Source organism: Neovison vison, chromosome 1, assembly GCF_020171115.1.
Source record: "Neovison vison isolate M4711 chromosome 1, ASM_NN_V1, whole genome shotgun sequence".
In the NCBI taxonomy this organism is placed as follows: domain Eukaryota; kingdom Metazoa; phylum Chordata; class Mammalia; order Carnivora; family Mustelidae; genus Neogale; species Neogale vison.
In genome coordinates this window covers 48,865,909-48,889,950 of record NC_058091.1, presented here as the reverse complement: position 1 = coordinate 48,889,950, position 24,042 = coordinate 48,865,909, and the positions used below count along the sequence as shown (strand labels likewise).

General features: G+C 35.3%; 1 protein-coding gene across 2 annotated transcripts in view; it reads left to right on the top strand.

Moving 5' to 3' along the window:
* The window catches only part of BCKDHB (branched chain keto acid dehydrogenase E1 subunit beta), a 224,954-nt gene that overhangs the window by 156,296 nt on the left and 44,616 nt on the right, over nt 1–24,042 (top strand). For both annotated transcript variants that reach the window (XM_044246705.1, XM_044246714.1), the window contains exon 9: nt 5,630–5,716. In XM_044246705.1, the coding sequence (XP_044102640.1) occupies nt 5,630–5,716 (87 nt within the window). The remainder of the gene's footprint in view (nt 1–5,629; nt 5,717–24,042) is intronic.

The following is a 24,042-nucleotide window of genomic DNA, read 5'->3' as shown; positions in this document are numbered from 1 at the left end:
TTTTTCCACATGGGTGATAAAGCTCCTAGGATTTAGTTTTTCTCCATTCATTCCACTTTCCTACAATAGCAAAATATTTGTAACCCCATCACTCATATTCTTGCCAAAGTGGACTTTTCCAAACTTTCTTGGAGTTCACGACTGTTCTTTCTCTTTCAGCGTTGGTATTTCTCCAGTGGCGTACCGGTCCATGGTCTGTGCATGAAGATCAGGCTGATTAATAATAGTTGCTGGGCATATTAGAATACATTCGCTAGCCTATGATTAATTGTGAAGTTTTTCTGGCTAACTTTTCAAATGCATTTGGGTACTAAACAAGAAAACATTTCAAAAACTGTAATGCATTTGCAGTGATATTTGAAGCCTAATTTAAATCATGTTCTGAATGATTTTAGAGTCTAAATATTGATTGATATGTTCTTGATTAATGAAACACAGGTGTATGATTTTATATGACTTTTGCTTACATGTATTTCTAAATATTTTGTTTCAAAGGGAGGTGGTAAAGGCTGGCTTGGGTCTTTCTTTTGCTTTTCATTAGGTATATATTCAGATAGAAAATGTTGAAAAGGGCTGTAAATTGCCTATCCCAGGTGTTACTTTCCTGCTTTATCTTATCAGCAGTCAGAATTGGCTGCTGAACATCGTGTTGGTCAGGTTGAAGTGCTCTGTGGGAGAAAGTCTCGCCACGGAGTTTGAGGAAGAAATAAAAAATATATTTATTTTTTGCTTTTTGAATGTCAGCATTACATATTCAGGCATATGCAAGCCTAATGGTCTGCTTGTGTGTATCATTTTCTCCTGGAATGACAGCTTAACAGTTTTCCTGGTTGGATCGTGTTAAAAACTTTAAAGGCTACATTCACTAAAACATATGTCCAATGTTTGGGCAGCCAAAATCTGTGTAGTCATTTTAACGGCGTGTAACTTCGCAATTTGCTCTTACCACGGGTATCTTATTGTCAAATCTACATTAAAATATCCTCGGTTTGGAGTCTATTATTTCATGTTTAAATTGTTGCAGGATGTGCTGAAGTATATTTTTGCCCTATCTCAAAATGGAGCTTGCTCAGAAAGCAATAAATAGCTTCAGTGGGACATAGTTAATATAATGAAATTATTTTATAATAGGCTTTTATCTATTTAACTTTTCTTGAGTGTCTACCATTTTCTGAGCATTGTACTAGATACCCTGCATAGCTAATGCAAAGTGATAGCCACTTGTGATGATGTCTGGATAGAAGACGGACAATGGGAAAAAGTCACAGAGTGGCCAGACGGGGCACAAGGTGTTGTCAGCGTCCCTTTGGAACAAGGATGTCTTGATGAGTGCTGTTGGCCAAGTTGCCGGTGTGTTCCTTATTGAAACTTTGATAGGGGAGGGGACGGCTAACTGAAATAGGGCGAAAGTGAGAAAGTGAGACTCCACGAGAGAAATCCAGGGCCGACCAGTGCTAACTGACTTAGCAGCCACAGTCTGTTTCACTCCTAGCCTTCCAGAATTGCTTTTCAAGTTTTCTTGACAAATCTTCTGGAGCCCTGGTAGGAAACAAAGCCCTTTTGTTTCGCGGTAGGGGATACAGAGAACAGTTATTCACGGTCCTTGTCTTTAATTGGCTTAGCTTTCCCTGGTGCCATTTGTTTGCCTCTAACTCGCTGGTGCTCTATCTGCCTGAGGCTGGGATCCTGGCGCAGGTCTTAGTGGCAAAAAGTTGAAGAAGCAGATATTGGAAAATCCAGCCTTATGTGATCTTTCCTGGCTCTGATAGGTTCAGCTTTTTATATTGAAAAGTTGTTTAAACCCTTTAAATTTTTTTTTTCCTCAAGCGGTAAAATAGGTTTATCTCGGAAGAAAACTTGAAACAAAGATTTCTTCTAAAGAAAATGAATTTCAAAGTATTATTAGTATTTATATCTTTAGTTATTTTAAAAAGGTTAATGGCCATCCCTGCTAAAAGGCACCATGTGAACTTTTACTAAATACCTCAAAATTCTAAATTTGCTAGCAACATAACCAGGCAGTTGTGTATCATTTTGCCTAAATGTGTGAAAATTAAATGCCTGTTGAAGTTGACCAGAAACATGTAATTTAATCAGAATTTCTAATTGAATCACAAAGAATAGAGTAAAACTGTCTCTAATTTTCTAGATTTGTGAGGATCTCATTGTCATAATATTAACAAAGTGTTAATAATTTCTAAAGGAGTATATATTGGAAGGGGAGATGAACCATGAGAGACTATGGACTCTGAAAAACAATCTGAGGGGTTTGAAGTGGCGGGGGGGTGGGAGGTTGGGGTACCAGGTGGTGGGTATTATAGAGGGCACAGCTTGCATGGAGCACTGGGTGTGGTGAAAAAATAATGAATACTGTTTTTCTGAAAATAAATAAACTGGAAAAAAAATAAATAATTTCTAAAGGAGTATAGAAAAGAACCAATCTTCAGAAATTCTACTAAGTTAAAATTGTGAATGATAAAAAAGCACATACCAAGTTAAATTTAATTATATCTTACAAAATTATTGAACTATATTTATAGACTCAATCATTAATGATATGTACTATTTCTTTGATGATATGAATTGGAAAATATCAGTCACTTCTTAATTTTAGCATTCTTCAGAATTTTGTTGTAATTTTATTTTACACATTTTAATGCTTTTCAGATATCAGAGTTGACCTTAAGAAACAAAAATGAACTTAGATCCTTTCCAAATTAAATCCAGTAATTAGTCTGAAATGCTTAGCTCCCAGCCTAGCACATAGCAACTTATAGGACGATCAGTTGATGATGATCATTATTTCTGACTCCTCTCTTCTTGCCACACTGTCTCTGGTTCTTATGTCATAATAATTTCCAGAAACTTGCAGTGTTATTACTTTTTCATCATATCTACCCTTTAGTTCTTGGTGTTTTAGAAATTTCTGGAATTTCTTCTGTAACTGTCAGCCGAACTCCTGATCCAAGAACACACAGGTATACAATACACGTATAGAGGTGTTGAAGAGCGTCGTGTTCTCTGATGCTAAGAGCTTATTGACCATGTTGTCTAGGATCCAGCAGTTTAAGGGCCAGGAGGTGAGCTGGCCGTCATCCTGCCGTGGAGTGCAGTCTACAGAGACTGGCAAAGAAGACTGACTCCCTGTGTTCTTTGCCTGTTTGCTGCAGGAGCTTGGGACCTTAGGCTTCTCTTGTTCCGGAAGCTATTCCTAAAGAACCATTAAAACAAACAAACAAAAACCTTTTTTGTTTTTTTAAGGAGATTATGACTACAACATAGTGTGTACTTGTTACTTTCAGCCATAATTCGAGGGCTCTGCTTTTACTTAATAATGACTTACTGGGAATACTTGCTATAATATAAAAATACTTCTTACATAGTCTTTTTCCCAACAATTCCTTCACTGTCTGTCTTTAGGAGAAACAAGTTTTGGTAGTTTGGAATGAATTCCTCCAGACTATTCACACATGTTGGCTCTGGACGTACATCTATGTATATTGGTGTCCCCATGGCTGTGGTGGGTTGGGTTTTTTGTTTTGTTTTGTTTGTTTTTGTTTTTGTAAAAATGAGATTATGTTGTTCTGCAGTTTGCTCATTTTATCAGTTCATTTACCATAAGCATCTTTCCTTGTCCTCAGTCTTTTTTTTTTTTTTCCCAATTTATTTATTTTCAGAAAAACAGTATTCATTATTTTTTCACCACACCCAGTGCTCCATGCAAGCTGTGCCCTCTATAATACCCACCACCTGGTACCCCAACCTCCCACCCCCCCGCCACTTCAAACCCCTCAGACTGTTTTTCAGAGTCCTCAGTCTTTTTTGTGGCTGCATAATAATGCAACTGTATTGCTGTTCTTGGTTTATCTAGCCTTTTTCCTGCTGAAGGACACTCAGGAGGTCTCTGAATTTCATCATGTTGCATGAACTCCAAGGGCTGGAAACTTTTGTCCCGGCTACGTCTGTGCTTCGTTTTTCTACTATATTCTGCAGGCTATAGGAAGCCAGGCTCTCCCCCTTTGTTGCTTATTGGCCTTCAGGGATCATTCTGAAGGTTGTCATTCGATCTCGGATAGGACTCAGCTCAAATAAAAAATACCAGTTCTGTTGTGTGGAGGTTTAAGGTAACAGTAGCATTTTTATAGAAGTTTCTCATTTCTACCTCCCCGGGATTTAAGATGCATCCTCTAACTGGGATGGATTTTTAGCTACGTCATCCTTGGACACTTACACATTGGCAGACTTTTGGGTTTCAGAGTGATAAGAAAGGTTTAGTTGTCAAATCTGTTTTTTTTTTAAACTGGTGGTCCTTTAGGTCAGGACTTCTTTTAGAGAGTCCTTTGAGAATGCGTTTGGTTTTTTTTCTCCGTGATTGTGGACTATTCTTGTCTCTGTATATTTCTAACAAGGTGCCTTAAAACTTAGCTTGTGATTTTCATAAATGGCATAATTCACCACAGTCCTAAAATCCAAGTACCAGTATAGCAAGGTTCGCATTTCACTGGGGGTGGGGATGGTATTCATTAAGGTGTTCATAAAATTTTATGTTCTTAAGTCACTGTATACTCAGTAGATATAATAACTTATTTTTATCATGGCTACTGGCCATATCTTGGAGTTTAACATCTGCTCCTTTTAAGATTTTAAACTCTAGTTGCTTAGAATGAAGGCAGTCTTTTAATTTATATGCGTATATTTGCTTGGAAGATCTTCTATTCACAAAATACTAATGTATAATTTAAGAAAGGTGATATCAAGTTATTAGACATGTAGCAGAGACATTACCCCAGCTCTTTGGTAACATGTTAATTATTCAACATACCTGAAGCAGTAATTTGCTGTTGATTTTAATATTTTTTGCCTTCCAACACAGCTGGCATCCTGCTATGATACCATAAGCTATTCTTTTTGATTTATTATTGTACAGAGTATATCACGCTGGGTGAACAAGAACACTGAGCCAGTATGGAGGGTACATCTTTTTGTTTGTGACATTTTCTATGTGAAATGGAGTTGTGGTGGTTAACCAGTTTTTAATGCACACGAACAAAGACGTCTGTAACCCTTGTACTTTTGCAGTGCTTTCCTCCTGCGAGGTTTCCTTGAAGATCTAGAAGCTTGAACTTTTCCTGCGTTACAGCTCTAACATGCTATTCTCATGTGCTCCTTCTCCACAAAACAGTATTTCCCAAGGCTGTTTGTTTATATACAAATACACCCAAAAGTGAACCCCAAAACCACTTTCATTCTTAAGGTAATATGAAGAAAAAATGATTTTGAGATTAAAAATGTGAAATACAGTAATTCAGTTTGTAACACAGAAGTATTTTATAACAGAAGTATTTTATAATGAAGTATTTTATAATGGAATGCCTTTTAATGACAGAATGACAAATCCCATTTTTCTTTTGTAGTAGGGTTATAAACTATATTGAAAAATTTTGTAACAGTGCAAATATCAAGTAACTATGCAGTGAGAGTTACAATTTATTTGACATAAAACTGTATTACTAACTTTTAATTATTAATTATATTGAAATACTTTGTTTTTATTCCTTAATCAAAACTGCCATCATATACTTGAAAATATGTATTCTCTTCAACATCAGATTTTCCTTTTCTCTTTCAGTCTGTGATCAAAACAGGGCGACTGCTAATCAGTCACGAGGCTCCCTTGACAGGCGGCTTTGCATCAGAGATCAGCTCTACGGTTCAGGTAGAGTAACTTTTTGGCACTGGTTTTAAAGTTTGTGCAGTTGCACTTGTCTATTCCAAGGAAAAAGGTTACTTATCACAATATATAGAAGTGTGCACTTTCTGGAAATGCACGTTTTCCATTCAACTCCACTGTCCTTCGGTTAATGGTCTAATTACATCTTCTAGAAAAGAAATCTTGAAGTAATAAAAGCTGAAAATTCCTTTATAGGAACAAGAAAGTTTGAAATGAGTTTACAAAACTAATGTTAGTTATATTTGCTAGAAGAACAGGAAATGAAAACTTTTAAATCTGAATGTGCTATTTCTCTTTTGATAAAAGTTAAACTTGTTATGCAATATGTTGATCTTAGATTTTCACAGACTTCCCCTTAAAAAGAAATGCATCTGTCAAAAGTTAACAATATAAATTCAATAAATAATATCAAAATCAGTAAGTGATTTTGTTAGTTTAATTAATAATCAAATTATGTTGTGCTTTAGAAATGGTTCACAACTTTCTTTTAAAAAGTATTCAGTAGAAACTGCTGCAAGTTAGGGAAAAAAAAATCCCACATAATGCTTTATGAAGAATTTTTTTTAAACTTTTGTTTGCATTTATATCACATATAGGAATAAGGTGATTTAAATGAGTTTCATTTTCCTAATTTTTTAAATTAAAATTCAATAACTATTTTAAATGTAAAGTATGTACATTTTAAATTCAGAATATCTTTGCAGTTTGCAAACATTTTACTTCTCTTTACTGGTGTTAAGATCATTCTTTTGTTAAGAAACATCTTAAGTTGAGAACTCCTTCAAGAGTGAATAGTTTAAAAATTTGATATAAGATTGTGATATATGAATAATGATAAGTTTTTATAAGTTAAGCTTTTAACCATTTAACAGAGATTTATACCAATAAATTATCTCTTTAAGTGCAGATTGACAACATTGTAAATATTTTAAAATTAGATGAAGCAGATTTAAACATAAAACTAGATCGATATAATCCAAAAATTATACTGTTATTTTATACATTATTTATATTGTCACTAACAAAATTAAGAAAAGCAAATATTTGAGTTTTACAGTTTTTAACAAATTTATTATATGAATTAAATTCTGGAGCATACTACTTATTATGTAATATGAGTGTCTGGTATTTATTGTGCATTTTATTCATTGAGTAGCATAATGGATTAACTTTGTTTAAAAAAAAGGGGGAGCATCACAAACAAATCACTCTAACACTGAGATGCTATTTCAAGTCAGAGGCAAAACTGGAGAAAGAAACTGGAATTGTCTAACTCCTAGTTAGTATATAATGCACTAAATCATTTAAAATGATAGTGACTTGGTAAGAGAACTTTGATCTGATACCCTTATTCATTCTGCTCACTGAATGCTGTTTTGTTATCTCAAAAATTTAATTTGCATTTTAATGTAAAAAGAAAAGAAGTAAACACAGAATTAGAAATAACTCCTCTTGTGAAGTACTCTTTCTCAAAGTGTGCTTATGCTGGATCTCCATAAATTATTAGTAAGCTGCGGTAGAGTGTAACGTATTTTTCAGACTGGAAAAGAATTAGAAAGATCATCTAATTTAGTGTCTGTTGGTCTTGAATAGTACTTGGACTTGGGTTAACAGAAAAATATCAGGCTTCAAGAAGACATTTGTGAATTTCAGTTTGAGGAACAGCCTATTAGAGTTAAACACAGTCATTACAAAAGACTCACACGAACAAGATCATAACCACTGTGTTAAAATCAGATCCTGAAATTATGTGATAATGATCGGGAGTAAAAGTTGTGAACGAGATTATCCGAAATATAATTATATTTATAGCATAACATGAAGATACCTTGTAACCCTCTCCGACTCCCAAGAATCTGTCCATAGGTGTCTGCAGACATCAGCCTGGGAAGTCGTGACCTAATCTGACCCGATTCCTTTGACACATTAGTGGTGGTTGTCGAGGGTGTGTTTTTGACTCACCCAGTTTAAGAGGACAGTGGAAGATCTGGAACTAGGACAGGAGTCTTGAGGAAATGTTGAGTTTGTGCATATGCATTCTTTATTCAAAGTTCCTCTGAGCCCCAAGAGGAAGATAGAAGTTTTAAATTTATTATAAAATGTTCTGTGTTCCATGTTAAAAATCATTTAACCAGCTAACTATAAAATGAATTAAGGCAATGATGTAGAGGGATCTGCATTTGATGTTTTGGGGGATTAGTATTTGGATTTATTAGTATGAGGATGAATTTGAAAATACTCCAGGTGTTTCTGCTTAAGTAGAGAAAATGGATTTTAATAAAATCAACACAGTATCCCCAGATGTTTGATACTTGTGGCTTTCATGTATTGATAAGGGGAGGGGGGAGATACCTTGACAGACTTTTTTTTTTCCTTTTTCAGTAATAACATTTGCACATACTCAGAGTAATCTAAAGAATAAGTTCTGCCTTTCATTAATTATTTCATGCACATGTTCAACTAAATGCAGTGTCCTCTATTGAGCATCTTTTTTATGGAAGGCCTCATTCCCTGTTGTTAGTGAAACCTCTGTTGCATTACCAGCACCTTGGATTGTTTAAACTGAAATTACTTAAGTGTGAGGTGCAGTTGCTTTCACCACTTGGAATGATCCATATTCCTATATTTCTTCTTGTTGTATAAACTATGGTGTAAGGTCTAAAAAAAAGATAAAATGGGATTAAGATATTGAAAGCCAGTTTTCTGGGACACCAGGGAAAAGGTACACAGAGAACTTACCATTGTTTGGAAAACAAGTTTGAAATTATGGATGAGAATGGTCTATAAATTGATTAAAATACTGAATTATTCTCACTGTTGTATCAGTGAATGTAAATTTTATGTAAAAATCAACACATACCCAGAAATCTGCTCCAGAAGCACTATTTTGTGGAAGATCTCATGGGCTCATGTTTAATCTTACAAAAAAATAGCTCTTACTATCACAGTACTTTAAGAGAATGGTGATTCACAATAAAACTACTGTTTTCAAATACATTAGAATCTGAGAGCACCATTTTCAGTGTCCCTGAAATTTTAAATTATTACCCATATTAAACATAAAAAATACTGAAGATAATAAAGCACTATACAGAGTATTCTTTTAAGTTTATAGATAGTATTTTTAGATAGAAAAGTGATATAAAAAAAGAAAAGTGATGTCATGCTAAAAAAGATTGAATATCATCAAAACATTTTTCTCCTAGATGTAGGAATTATTGCTGGCATTACTATTAAGTTGGTTTTTTTTTTTAGTTGTACAGATAAAATATGAAAAGAATGAATATGAAATGTATTCATACTTTATTTACATAACTTCTCAATTTATGGCAGATGGCTCTTCCATCATACAGGGAATTTATTGTCCACATCTTGTTTGTTCATGCCCATTGTCTCTTTTCCTAAAACCATTTATTTTATTAAAAAAATACTCACGGTTAACAGTCTTAGTTTAAAGTCATGTTAAACTCACAGGAATGATTAAACATAACATTTTAAAAAATGGATTGTCAGTAACTTCTTCATGAAATTTATATGAATGCTTACAGAAACCAAAACCAATGCATCGAATTTAAGAACTGCTTTGCATTCCTATTGTACTGAATTTGGAAGTTAACTGAGAGGCAAAACAAACCGAGGTCTAGTATATTTGGCCCCCCACCCCTGGGGAAGATTTCTTGGTCGGTCATCCAAAGCTTCACTGTCTCTTCTCATCTAATTTTACATTCCCATCTGTTCTCACTTTGGGGGTGAGGGAGCTTTTTCCTTCTTTCATTTGACACACACTGAAAGTTGGAGATATGTTGCTTTTAGGGAGTTGCGCATTCCATCGTGCACCCTGATTTGTAGAAAAGCGCAAAGACACAGGGCTTGGGAAATTCATTGACCGCGTTGTATAGTTTGAGCAAAGATTTCATTGCTTCAGATAATTTTATAATTTACTTATAGATGATGTTTATATTCCTCAGCTTTATGGAACACTGGTTAAAAACAATCATTACTGTGCAAAAAGAAGTGTGTGAACCTCATCCATTTTAATAGTCCTCTCATTAATTTATATTATATGTGCTAGAATGCAATGTTCAAAATAGGCATTATTTATTTGAATATTCAGGCCAAATAATGTATGGTATTTAGCAGTTTTAAATTGTATCATTTCTTTAAGCCTTGGAGAAACCAACCTTTATTATTAATTTCGAACACATTCCCATAATGATGAAATAAATCAATAAATCTTGACTCTGATAGGCTTGTGATTAAAAAAAAAAGTTTTGAGGTTTTTTTTTTTTCTTCCCTTCTGGATTCAATGCTTAATAAGAACGCCAAAAATTTTGGAGATTGGGGTTGGCTTAAAGGTTTTATTTATTTATTTTTTTAACACATGGAAGCAATAAGTCTGTAAGAAAGAGTCCAGTTGGAGAGGATGGTAAGTTTCCATACCATTGTTCCATCCTTTCTGTGCGGTCTCTTTTCCTAGAAAAAGAACTCAGAAATTGTGTGTACTGACATATATTTTTAAGGTAATCATATTCTAATACTTTGAGAGGATTTTTATAGGATTTACACAAATCATTGTGTAAACGGAAACTTTCATAATTTTCAAGTAAAGGAATTTTGCTTTTCTTACCATTTCATTTAGAAAGGATTCTACGGGAGGATTTTTTAAAAAAAAAATACACTTCTTATTCCTACCAAATTTACCAACACTCTGCTTGAAAACATCAATCTGAAGGAGAGGGAGAACTCCTACATGTCTTGAGTTTTTATCATTGTGGAAAAATGTTTAATTAAAATAATGATGTTGTAAAGTAAGAATCATCAGAGAAAACTATCAGAGTAGTAATTTAATGAGTAGTTTACTGCAATTTTAGAGTCTTATTTTTTTAATTTTTTCAAAAAAATTAACCAACAATGCAAGGCATTTGCCAACAACAACAGATGTAACAAGCAGGGAAGTGTACTTCTATACCAAAATCTATTTCCATGGAGCCAGAACTTTAAAAAACAGTTTAACACAGAGTGAACAAATAGAAGATGGACTCTTTTTAAAGTGGGTTTTTGCCTGGAAGCCTGTTTAGTGTTCATCCAGAGGTTTCTATGGCCATAGATAGGAAACAAAGACTGGGTCCTTCTAGGGATGCATGAAGGCTGGGGTGATTACACCACTGTTTGCAATTTGTACTTATATCCAGGTTACACTCTGGTGGTCCTTCCCTTTGCCTGGATCATGCCAGTGGCTCTTCCTTCTTTGCTCAGTCATGTAAATGGATCCAAGGAGCCCCCTTCAGCCCTTGTCTCCCCTATTCTTCCTCAGGTGGTCCCAACCTGAGACCAATGGCTGGTCTTACAACTTTCAAATGCAAAACCTTCAGGACTTACTCTACCTATGGAGCATTAGACTAAAAATTTCAACTTCCTGCTAGTTTTGGTAGTGATAAGAAATTTGTATGAGAAAATGGTTAATTTGAAAGAATTTTTCACATGAGACTGAGAAAAGGTGGACATTAGGACATGGATATTCACCAGCTTCTGGAAATTAGCTTGTCTCAAAATGAACTCTGTTTTTTCCTCAACTCTTTCTGACCTTTTCTTTTCTTTCTTTTTTTTTTTAAATTAAAAAAAAATTTTCAAGACTTTATTTGTCAGGAAGAGAGAGGACAGGGGAGAGGCAGGCAGAGGAGAAGCAGACTCCCCACTGAGCAGAGAGCCTTATGCAGGGCTCGATTCCAGGATGCCAGGATCATGACTTGAGCCAGAGGCAGATGCTTAATCCACTGAACCACCCAGGCATCCCTTTCTGTACCTTTTAAATTGTCTCCTTGCTTATCTCTGCCCCTCAGCCTCTCACATCTTATCAAATTACTATTCACTGTTTCCATAAAGCACATCAGATTTTGCCCATTCTCTGTTTGAATACGTCCAATAGGCCTTGGGCAATAGAAATAAGAAATTTATGTTGATAGTAAACTGGTGTTTCCAGTATTATTTCTCACATCTTTTTCTAAATCCATTGTGCTGTCCTACTGGCCATTTCTTGAATGATAATTAATTCCTGTAATAAAACCTTGCTGGGTGCTCTGGGCACAACATCAGTTTTGGCATTTCATTCGCTAAATAGAGCTCTTATTTTGGTGACACAAGTTTAGTAGCAAAAATAGATGCTAAACAATAGTTATATGATGGTACATGCTTGGATAAGGAAATAGTCTGAGGACTGTGGGATTATAAAAACAACTTGATCACCTAACCCATGGGTCAGCTGAGTTAACTCTTGGAGGATGTGTATGACCTTGAGGTGAAGGGGGGTTGTGACTCTAGGCAGAAGGAATAAGGAGGCAGGAAAAAGAATTGATTTTCTAGTGGTTTCAGGGTTTTGGTTATGGTTGAAGAGTAGTAGGTGAGACTTTAGCACCAGGTAAAGATCAATAAGCTGGTAAGGTTTAGACCATAAAGAATCTTCTATATAATACTAAGGAATTTGTTTTGGGTGAGGAAGAAGCTATGACAGAGCAAAGCCATCTCACATGGCTAATAAACTTCAGTTCTCCCATATAATGTATTTAAAATACCTCTCGTAAATTTCCCAGTAAATCGGAAGTACAGCTCTTCCTCAACTGCCAGTGTTTGGTCCCAATAAAACCATCATAAGGTGAAAATATTGTAACTCAAAATGCATTTAATACACTTAACCTAGCAAACATCATAGCATAGCCTCCGCTACCTTAAAAGTGCTCATAACACTTATATTAGCCTGCAGTGGGGCAAAATCATCTAACACAAAGTCTATTTTGTAATAAGGTGCTGAATATCTCATGTAATTTATTGAATACTGGGCTGAAAGCACAAAACAGAATGGTAGTACGTGTAAGGGTTGTTCACCCTCGTGATCTCTGGCTGACCGTGAGCTGCGGCTCGCAGGCCTGCCCAGCATCTTGAGAGAGAATATTGTACCTCCAGCCTGAAAAATATCGTAATTCAGAATTCAAAGTTAAGTTTCTATTGAATACCTAGTTTCTATTGAATACCTATTGCTTTCACATAATGGATAAAGTAAAAAAATTTCAAATTGAACCTTAGTAAATCAAGGACCATCTGTAGTCGGAATACAATAATCACAATTATTTTCATTATTTAAAGCAAAAGGGTATAATTAAAAGGATTTTAAGCAGGAAATTAACTTAGAAGTATTTGCAGTTTAGGAAAAAACTCTTTGGCACTTGTGTTGAGGATGCACCATGAGGGATGAGGCAGGAAGTTATAGAAATTAACAAAGAAGTTATCTGAGTAATTTAAATGAGAGATTTGGGGGTCTTCTAAGTCAAGGGTGTGAGAATGGTGGTGTAGAGAAAAGTGAATTTTAAAGGAGGGAAAATTTGAAAGACGGGCTTGCTGACTGATGAGACAAGAGTTGTGCAGGAACTGGGGTGGATGACAGAGAGGCAGGCTAGAGTTAAGAATAAGGCTTAGCTTAGTTTCTGGGTTGGGTGATTTAAGAATGGAGGTGCTGGGGAATATTATTGGAAAACAGGTTTAAGCACATCTTTTGTGGAAGATGATGAATTCATTTTGGGCTTGTAGAATTTGAGATGAAGATGAAAATGTGTGTCTGCAGCTCAGAAGAGAACCTAAGGTCTAGGAAAAGGTTAAGGATTCATCATCTTATGGGGATGGCTGAGGTCAAGGTTATGTGTATGATCACATAAGAAAAGGCTAGTCTTAAGAGGAAAGTTTCTAAAGAAGAATCCTCCAGGGACATCAACACTTAAGAGAAAGAGAGGAAGAAGAGCTGTAAGGAGTGTGAGTTGGAGTGACCAGAGAGAAAGAAGTGAGTAGGAGAAAGCCATTATCGAAGATTAAAGGCTTACAGAGTTTAAGTCAGCTAGAGACTGATGGTTTTAACTGGAAGACATTGGTAACTTCGATGAATAGAGGGTTATACCCAGGATGGAGGCCATATTATTATATTTGGGGTGGTGAGTGAATGTGTGACGATTTAAAACAAGAAAACATGACTTCAAGAAACATAGCTTTTAAGAAAGGGAGAAGCATAAAGTAGAAATCAGTCTCTAAATGCTGTTCACTCAACATGGAATGCTGTTTTCACTTTTCAAATCTCTTTCCCTCACTGCCTCTTCATCCTTGTCCTCTCGCTTACCCCTCCAACCCACCTAGGGTTTAAAAATCTCTCAAACGTGCCCTTCGGTTTCCATTTTTCAAATAAACTCAAATGGACTTTACTAGAAAGAAAGCCACACAATCTAAAAGAAAAATGTAGAAAATAACTGATAGTAAGATAGGTAAGAAATTTTTAAAAAAGATTTATTTATTTGAGGGGGTGAGGGGCAGAGAGAGAATCTCAAGCAGACGCTGCACTGTGTGTGGAGCCTGAGTGGGGGCTTGATCTCACGACCCTGGGACCATGACCTGACCCAAAATCATGAGTTGGTTGCTTAACCTTCTGAGCTATGCAGGTGCTCCAAGAAGGGTAAGAAATTTTTGAGCAGAAATGTAAAAAACAACAGGATCCCTATTGTTGTAGATTAATATATTTGCATGAAGTAAAAAATAACTTGTGTGACAAAAACAAGCACAATTAAAAAGAGAGTGACAACTTGGTCAGTGTTGAGGCACAGGACAAAAGATAATATTGTATTAAACATTCTTAAATATTAATAAGGACACTAATAGTACCTTTATTTAAAAGGTCAGAGACAGATTATTTTTTCAGAACTATTAGTGGCCAGTAAACATGAAAATAATATGATACTTAAGGCTAAAAATGTGAATTTCAAAAATGAGATACCTATCATTTGTTACTCATAGGAGTGGTAGTGCTTAAAAATAAATCACATTTAGTGTTGAAATGGTGCAGGGTCATCAATCTTTCTAGGAAATCAGTTTGGGGATGATTGAGACTCATCAAAGTATGCATTTCCTCTGACTCAGAAATTCTAGAAACCTTCACTTTGGAGTTCCACACAAAAATATGAAAGGTCATTTTTCTCAGAGTCAGTCATTTCATAGGAAAATACTGGAAATACCATTAATGACAACAGGAATATAGTTGAATAAGTTATGACTTATCCATAGGATGACTGTTACAGATTTATGAAAATTATTAAAAGAATAGTTGACAGCATGGTTATATTTGTACAGATATAATATTATATGAAACACTCACAATGCAAGCCCACGGGTGTTTTACTTGCCCAGTTTTGTGGAAGGAAAAAAAAAAGACACATATGTATATCTAGATATAGAGGAAAAAACTGACAAGATATGACTTTTTTCAATCTATATTTTCCTCCTAATAATTTCTTCATTTTTTTATGTATAGAAGCATTTATAATAATTAAATCTTTTTTGTAGTTTGTGTCTCATTCATGTCTTGGTAAATCTTCCAGTTCTGGCTAAAATGTTTTAAATAAGAAAACCCATTTTGCTCATGAATTGGATTTTTAAAATATCATAGTACTTTACTTTGACAGGGTTCTTTAATCAAGTACATTTGAGTTTGGGGAATTGCTGTTCTTAGTGGTAGTGGCTACGTACTCAGTTTTGTGATATGAGATGGATTTAAAATCAGTAAACCCTACTACACAGATTCCGTTATTCTGTGGATTCGTTCCGTGCCTTGCATGCATGGTCTGTTTGACTTGTTGCTCTCATTATAAAAGTGAAAGCAGCATTATATTGGGTTACTCAGATTATTTAGTCTTCCCATGTTAATTGGTCAGTGATACTGAGATTCACATTGAATCCCCTGCTTGTTTTCTCTCCCTCCTTTTGGTATTGGCTTTTCAAAAGATTGCTGTCATTATCTTTGAAATTCTTTTGGATGTAAGCCAGTCAGAAGAAAGATCATCCACATTCCATCTTTCTGGGTAATGATAAAGTGCTCCAGTTTCTCTCACACAATTATTAATATTTTCCTTGTCAGAAGTAGTCCCCTTTGAATTCAAAGGCACATTCATTATGAACCTCACTCCTCTCTCCCTTTCTTCGTAACCTCTGGTCAGCATTTTGTTGTGTCCTTTTTGGTGATGTCCCAAAGCCACTCCTGTCTATCCCACTTAAGACTGACTGATCTGCCAGTTGGATGGGAAAAATTCACTGCTGAAATGTTTGAAAGGATGTGTACTCAAGTGAAAGGTTATGTTATAAACATGTAGTCTTTAGTCATTAGTTGTTAACTAAGGAGTATGTGAATTCTCCAATAACCTCAGTTTTGATCTAGCATCTCCTCAGAAATGCTCTCCCAGATGTCCCATCTACAGTAGCTGTCCACCCAGAGTTTGCCCCATTGCAATGCTCCGTCCTACTGTCCTCATAGCCTCTGAACTGTCTGTAGGTGTCTTGTTTATTTGTTCTATGTCCTTCTTGCCCTAGTAAAAGACAAGCTTCGTGAGCTTAAGGACCATGTATGGCTTGTTCATGTCCGTAAGCCGGGTGACTAGAACCCTGGCTGGCACTATTAGGCAGGCACTCAAATAATGAAATGAATTGTTTGCCCGTAAGTATTGCTGCTGTTAGTAATTTCTTTGAAGAAGAATGGTATCTTGCTGGTTTGTGTTGTATACAGAAACTGCTAGTCACAAAAACTGCTGGATTGGACCTTGGCCCTTTGTATACACCACCCCAATTTGTTGACTGCTCCCCCGCTCAAAAGTTTTGTTTTGTGTTATGAGTTAACTTCCAAAATGAGTACTGATATTCAGTGCTGTTGTCCTTCACATTGCTACTTGATGTCATTTTGACAAAGTTACTTCTTGTAACTAACCTGGTGATTTTTTTTTTCTCCTCTTAATTCTCTAGTGAGGCTAAATAAAACATTTTTTTTTCTAAAGGTTTATTACTTGAGTGAGAACGAGAGAGAGCAAGATGGGGAAAAGGGGCAGAAGGAGAGGAAGAGGGTCTAAGGGGACTCCGATGTGGGACTCGATCCCAGGACTCTGAGATGGAACCAAGAGTCGGACACTTAACCAACTGCATCACCCAGATACTTACTTTTACGTAGTTACCAGTGAAGTTTCCATGAATAAGTAGACTATTTAATGAGTAAAATAGATTCTCTAAAGAAAACCATTACTTTCTTCTAAAAATGACAAGTGATTTCTATGATTTGGTACCTTTATACTTTAGTGCCTGATGAGTTTTAGTTTACTTTCAGAGTGATTTTTGAAGGTCTGGTTGTAGCCTCCAAATTATAATTGATTGAAAATATTTCATTTCCTTATTTGGCATGGCATAGTTTCCCTTCTTTTAAAATATATATATTTTTAATGTATAATCTTAAGGTTTTTCAAACTACAATAAAATTATTTAAAAATTTCTTAGTGAGAGAATGTCTATCCATGACCTGGCTGACCCTCTAGGCTCCCTAGTAACTTTGTAGGCAAATACGGAGAAGCTTGTACAGTTTGTTAAGAAATTTTAGGTGTATTTTGTCAGCATTGTATTGACCATCAGTAAGGGGATGAGTTGGCCTCCAGGAGACAGAACTTAAATTCTCTGCTAGTTTGTCATGCTGTTGGGTAGGCAGTCAAGTTGCTGTTGTTGAAAGCTCGTTTTATTTTGGTAATTTAATGTAATTAAATTTACAGCTCAAATTAGTTTATGCTTTGTTACAAGGGCCATCACCTCTTTTCATGAATGAGTTCACAGCTCACCAAAACATGCTTGTGTTTAAAATAGATGTTAAAATAGAGATGAACTACTGCTAATGAATTTTCTGCTCAGTTTGAATCTAAGCACTTGTGAAAATTAAGACAAGTTAAGATCAGCACTTACTCAAAAACAAACAGTTGAAAATGAAAGTGATAAATCATCTAGTTTATAACTGTTCTGATGTTTTAAATCTATCAATATTAATAATAGTGTTAAAGATGTTTTAATGTGCAGGTCTGAAAATTTGCATTTGATTGGGAAAATGTTGAATGTTGGATTATTTTCTTTCAAGTTATGTCAAAGAAGGTAGTCTATTTCTTGATCTACTTGAAGAAACATATTTTTCTGTTTTAATCCTTTAAAGGACCATATAGTGATATTTGCTATTTAGGGTAGTTTTATATTGTAGATGGCGCCAAGAATTTGTCTTTATCAATATTATTAGGGGAGAGGTATAATTCATGGCTATTCTCTTAAGAGGGTCTAAATATTTATGCTTTAAAAAGTGCCTTGAGATAAATAGTATTTCAAAATCCATTATTTGTATCATCTACGATTATAGTTGTATAATTGTTTACAACAAGTACTGATTATTTCCTTTCCTTTGGTAGGATTTGTTTATCCTCTTAATAAGTACATTTCTGCATTTTTTTCCTGCATCAATTTTATATTCCCAACTTAGACTATAAAGAGGGTATAATATATTCCCCATGTGTCTATTTTTTTAAAGACTTTATTTTTAAGTAATGTTTATACCCAACATGAAACTGAAACTCATGACCCTCAGGTTAACAGTCACGCTCTACTGACTTAGCCAGCCAGGTGCTCCATCCCCCCCATGCCTGTATTTTGAGTGCTTTCTGCACCAGTCAGACTCTCGGTTTTTCTTGAGATGGCTTGCATTTTCAAATTTTCTGTCACCATTTTTCTTCTTTAATCTGTTCCTTTTAAAATACCAATGTTTAACTCTATATGTGCAGTTAAAGAAATTGAAACTTAATCTTAACCTTTTCCACTCATTACTGAAGAATCCTGGGCCCCTGCATCCTGAAATAAAGTTATGCCCTATTTCCCTAACCATGAACTTTTCTGGGCATCAGTTTCTACCTAAGAGTACATAGCAGACCACATTGAATGTATTTTGTGAATAATACTCCAACATCACACAATCTTATATTTTATTAAAACCAGCTTTTCTATGGCAGTTCCAAAAACATAGTTCAGGTACATTAAAATAATGAAGTATTATACAAATATTGATAAAATACCCTTTTCATTTGATGGAATGTTTTATTATGTATGCAGCTATCACTTTACCTAATGAATACAGTATCCATTTTAATAAAACCCACGTATTTTATAAAACTAGGACCTTGCCTAACCTATATTTAGAATTAAGGAGCCATAGTCGTGTAGGTGAAGTGAAATGTTCTTATTAGAGAGCATGCCACTGGGATTCCTTTTGTTAGCCCACCAGAGATCTTTTTTTTTTTTTTCTTCCTCTTTTGCCATCTCGCCTCCCTCCCTGTTTTTTCTCTGCCTTTCCTGCTAGCCTCAGCAAACATATGGATCTTTGCGGCAAAACTATAATTCTTCTCTCATCATGGACAAGCTAGCATTATTCAGGGTGGTTTGTGCCTCTGAAAACCTTCTCCATCCTAGTAGGCAAAAAGTAGAAGTGCCCTGTAATATTGGATGAAGGTAGGAAAATGAGGTTAGATGGAGGCAGATATTTTCTTTTTCACATGGTTGATCAAAGATGATATTTTTAAAAGTTATGGAGTTAATACCATCTGTTACACATTTTTAAAGGGAATTGCCTATCAGTATGAAGTCTGTGAATGTATATTTTTTCTGTTTTTTTTTTTTAATGGTGTAATAGAGTGGGGTGTTACAGATGAGACTTCTACCTATATTGTAATTTCCTCCAAGAATATCATAGCTATCAGTAGTTTCAATGATGCTGTTAAGGATAATTTGCTAAAATTGAAACTAGGGAGCTTACTCGGACACATAATTAAGAAAGAAAGACATTCTTTTCCAAACCTGAAATGAATAACAGAACAAGCAGAAGTCCATTAAAACATTTTTTATTTCCTCAAAGAGTAGGCCAATTTTCATTTACCTTCACAACCAACATCCTCAAAAAAAAAAAAAAAAATCCCATCTTGAAATGGTGGTTATCCTATTTGAAGAAATTTGCTAAGCGAATTTCATTTTGAATGACCTTTCTTACTACTTTATTACTACTTGCCTTGTTACTCATAATTGGGACAGACTATTTTTTCATTCTTGAAGAAGCATTTAGTTAATAAACTGAAGCAGAGTTCTTGCTAACATCATTTATGTGTTACCTCTATTAAAGTGATTCCTTTAGAACAAAGGCTTAGTGCACTTGCTTCCAGCTAATGAATTTAAGGGACAAATAGCTTTAAAATAGTGTTTTAGGAGAGGATAGAATTCCATGTTATACAAATAGAGGTTTGTATAGTTATGGGGAAGGATAGCCCGGCTTATCAGGTGGATACTAGTTTGTCTGTTGAAAGTCTTCGGCCTTGAAACTGTGATACCAGCAGTCTCTCTACTGTCTAGAACATTTAAAAAATGATAGCTATTTCATAGATAAAATCTGAAGTCCTTTGTTTTTAGTGACGTGGGGTTTTTTGTTTGTTTTGTTTTTGTTTTTTTTGGGGGGGGGAGGGGGAAGGTTTTACTTATTTGAGAGAGAGAGAGCACGAATGGAGGGAAGGGGCAGAGGGAGAGGGACAAGCAGACTGCCTGCTGAACAGGGATCCTGACCTGGGCTGGATCTCAGGACCTTGGGGTTATGACCTGAGCTGAAGGCAAAGGCTTAACCCACTGAGCCACCCAGGCGCCCCTGTAGTGAAGGTTTTTATTAGTGAAGTTTATTTTATTTTTTAGTGTCGTAGAGTATGATCACCTGTAATATTTCTCTTGTCATGCTCTCTGCAAGTCACGCATTTTAAACATGATTTCATCTTTGCATTGGTTTTCATGAAGACTTTGGTCATCTTTCAAATAGAGCTGACATCTTCATTAGGAAACATTGATCTAAAGAAGAAATGGTCACAAATGTTTTAGCTTCCATGTCAGGCTAAAGAGAGGTGAACTGGTAGAAAGTAAAGAAATTAGACCCACCTTTCTTGGTCTAGCAATTTAAAAAGTTATTCCCATTTACACCAATTCTCATGTCCTGTTGCCTGAATAGGAAGCCTTTCCTAGGGATAGTGAGACTTGGTGCTCATAGTGGACTAAAGGTGGTCATTTAATTTATCTTCCAAATTTGGACAGTGGGCATAAATTGGGTTCATTCCATGAAAACTGGGATGTATAATTACTGACTTAGGCTACTTTATGGGAATATGTCAATTACCATGTTATGCAATTAAATCTTAAGGATAGGTAACAGTGGCCTAGATATGCAGGATTCTTGGTAAATGAAATTTAGAGTTCTTAAATGTCCAAGAACTAAAAAAAAAAAAGAAAGAAAAGAAAAAGAAGAAAAAACTCAAGAACACAAGTACCATCTCTTTGTTCAGTCATTATATCTTCTTAATGTAAGAGAAGAATTTAAGATGGGTTGTTTTTGCTAGTGGCTACCACTGCTTGTTCTCATGTGTAATTTATTTTTAGTTATTGGCAAACCAACTGGGAATCATTCAATGACTTATTTGTTGTGTTGGACATTAATCCTTAATAGTTTAAAAATGTCAACAAGTTCCAAGTGTATTTAAAATAACTTTAAAATTTTCCTTTAAGTGAATTTTTAGTTGTTTGTATTGTGTACAAAATGAAGATGAAAATATAATTATGTGACTTACTATACCTTTTACTTTTTAGCTCTTTTTACCAATCAGGGAATGATAAAATAACCCTTTCTATTAATGACAGCTTTTAATTTTTTTAAGTTTGACTTTTTGAAATAACTGCTGAAAGGGGGAAATTTTACTGTTCCCCAAATTGTAAATTAAGAATCTGGAGAGATTCATTAACCATTTCAGTGACTTTAGTCTTTCAGTAAACTTTATTTTCATTACATTGAATTAAATTATTAAAGGCTTGAAATGATTTTATAAAAATCGATTTAATTACATGCTGAATTTGGGGTGTATGTTTTTGAAAAAATTCCTTGATGAGAAAGACCCACTTGGCAAGATCAAGATCTCACAGATAATAGGGATTTAGGAGCAAATATGACATTAAAAATGCTTTAAAGGTATTTGATTTATTTATTTGAGAGAGAGAGAGAGAGAGAGAATAGAGGGAGAAGCAGACTCTCCACTAAGCAGAGAGCCCAATGTGGGGTTCAATCCCAGGGCCCTGGGATCATGACCTGAGCCAGGTGCCCCGCAAAATGCTTTAAATATGCATTTTAAATAAGGTAAATTGGGACACCTGGGTGCCTCAGGCGGCTAAGCATCTGCCATCAACTCAGGTCATGATCCCAGGGTCCAGGGTTGAACCTCGTGAACCTCGCATCGGGCTCTCTCCTTCTCCCTCTCCCTCTGCTTGCCAATCCCCCGGCTTGTATGCACTCCCTCTGTCAAATAAGTAAATAAAATATTTAAAAAATCATAAATAAATAAAAGGTAAGCAAGGACACTACTTCCAAAAGAAAGTGGAATGGTGGCTGTTTGCCCCCTGCCGAGGCACCCCTTCTCCTGAGTGATCTTCATGTCATTTAGTGGTGTAGAACTGCGGGCACCGTCAACCACATTCTCCCAACGTTTCATGTTATATAGGCTATACTTCCTCTTTTAAAAAAGGTTTTACACTTTTAAACCTCATCTATTTTTTTAAAGATTTTAAGACCTTTTTTGCATGACCAGTTATGTTTCGATGTGTGTGTGTGTGTGTGTGTGTGTGTGTGTGTATACACACAAATTGTCCGGGGGCTTATGGCTGGCCTTTGTTCCTGTATGCAGTGGCTAAAGTAACACCCAGTGTTGAGTAGCCTAGAAATTTAGAAAGCAGGAGCGGGCTAAGCGTCCTTTTGTTTAAGAAGACAGAATGTAACTGCACATACATAAATAGCTCTCATATTTTAAAACTCTGGGGAACAAATATGAAGCTGTTTCCAGCAAACAGAGATTTGTAAAACACTCATTGCTGAGGGATTACTGAATGGCCAATCTGTATATTTATAGAACTTCTAAATCTTTTTTTTGGGGGGGGGGGAGGAGCTTCTTTGATTCTTCTTTTTTTTTTTAATGATTCTAGTAAAGCATTTTAGAGAGTATGGTTGCATTTAAAATTTTACTGCATAGTCCAAAATTTAAGCTAAAAATAGCCACCTTTTCATTGATTCCATAGCCCTGTAAGGGTATTCACAGTACACAGTTCAATGTCTCCCTTCTTTGAAAAGTAGGACTGTCAGTTGTATCAGACAGTGAAATAATTATCAGATTACACTGGTTAACTGTAAAAGGATCCAGGAATGAACCAAATGTAGTGTTAATAGTTAATGTTATAAAATATTGATCATTTGTAATCTCAGGTGGTAAAGAGCTAACAAATAATTTCTCACTTGGTATAGTTGGTCGGTTCACATAGTATCTTGGTTTGCTATAGTAGAAAATTGACTTAAATATATTTAGTCACAGTATCTGTCATAGTATGACAGATACTATTCCACATGATAGCGCTTTTATTTGATGAATAGTTCTTTTCAGATTTTTCAGAGAAAATCTTAGGATGCTAAAAAGTATGATCAAAGGGGACTTCTGCTTTAAATTATAGTTATATTTCCTTTTTAAGACATTTATATATAGTCACTCTTGGGTTAAAGCATTTAGAGAAGGTTATTTTTCAAGTGCAGTTAGTTAGATTCAAGAGAATTATTCTAAAATATTAGTAGATATTTGTTATTTCTACATAGAGGAATTGCATGTATGAGTGATTTTTTTAAATTTATTTTTTATTTATTTTCAGCATAACAGTATTCATTATTTTTATATGAGTGATTTTTAACTCTCTTCTTTATCGAAGGCATTATTTATCCCAAAATTTCCAGTGCTTGTTTCATGTCTCCATTTGGATGTCTGAAAGATCTTTTAAAAAAAAAAAAAAAAAGTCCAAACCCACTGTTAATTTCTTTGTTCCCTACCTCAGGCCAAAAGTCTGGGGAGCCTCATGAATGCCTGTTTTCCCTACACCCTGTGTTCAGTCCACCAGGAGGTGCACTGGTCTAGAAATACATCTCTAATCTGACCACTTAGCACCTCTACTACCTAAATCAAAGCCAGCATCTTTCTTCCCTGCACTATCAGTTTCTCGTAAGTTTTTCCTTCAGAGTAGCTGGAATAGACTTTTTGGAAGTGCAATTTTGATCCTGGATTTCCTTGTCCCTGTAGAGTTCCCTCCACCACCCCACCCCTCCTTACCATGAAATCCTGACTCCTTACTACTATACCCTGAGCAGCTCTACTGCTTAGTTTTATTTTCTAATTCTTTCTGCTCTCTTCACTTTTGTGTAGCCTCAGGGATCATCTTGCTCCTTGAATGAATACAGTTGTGGTTAAAAAAAAAATTAAACATAAGGCTGGAAACACATATTTCTGCTGATAGCTTCAGAATATCTTACAGATCAGATAAAAATAGAAAATTTGATCCAGATAGTGAAA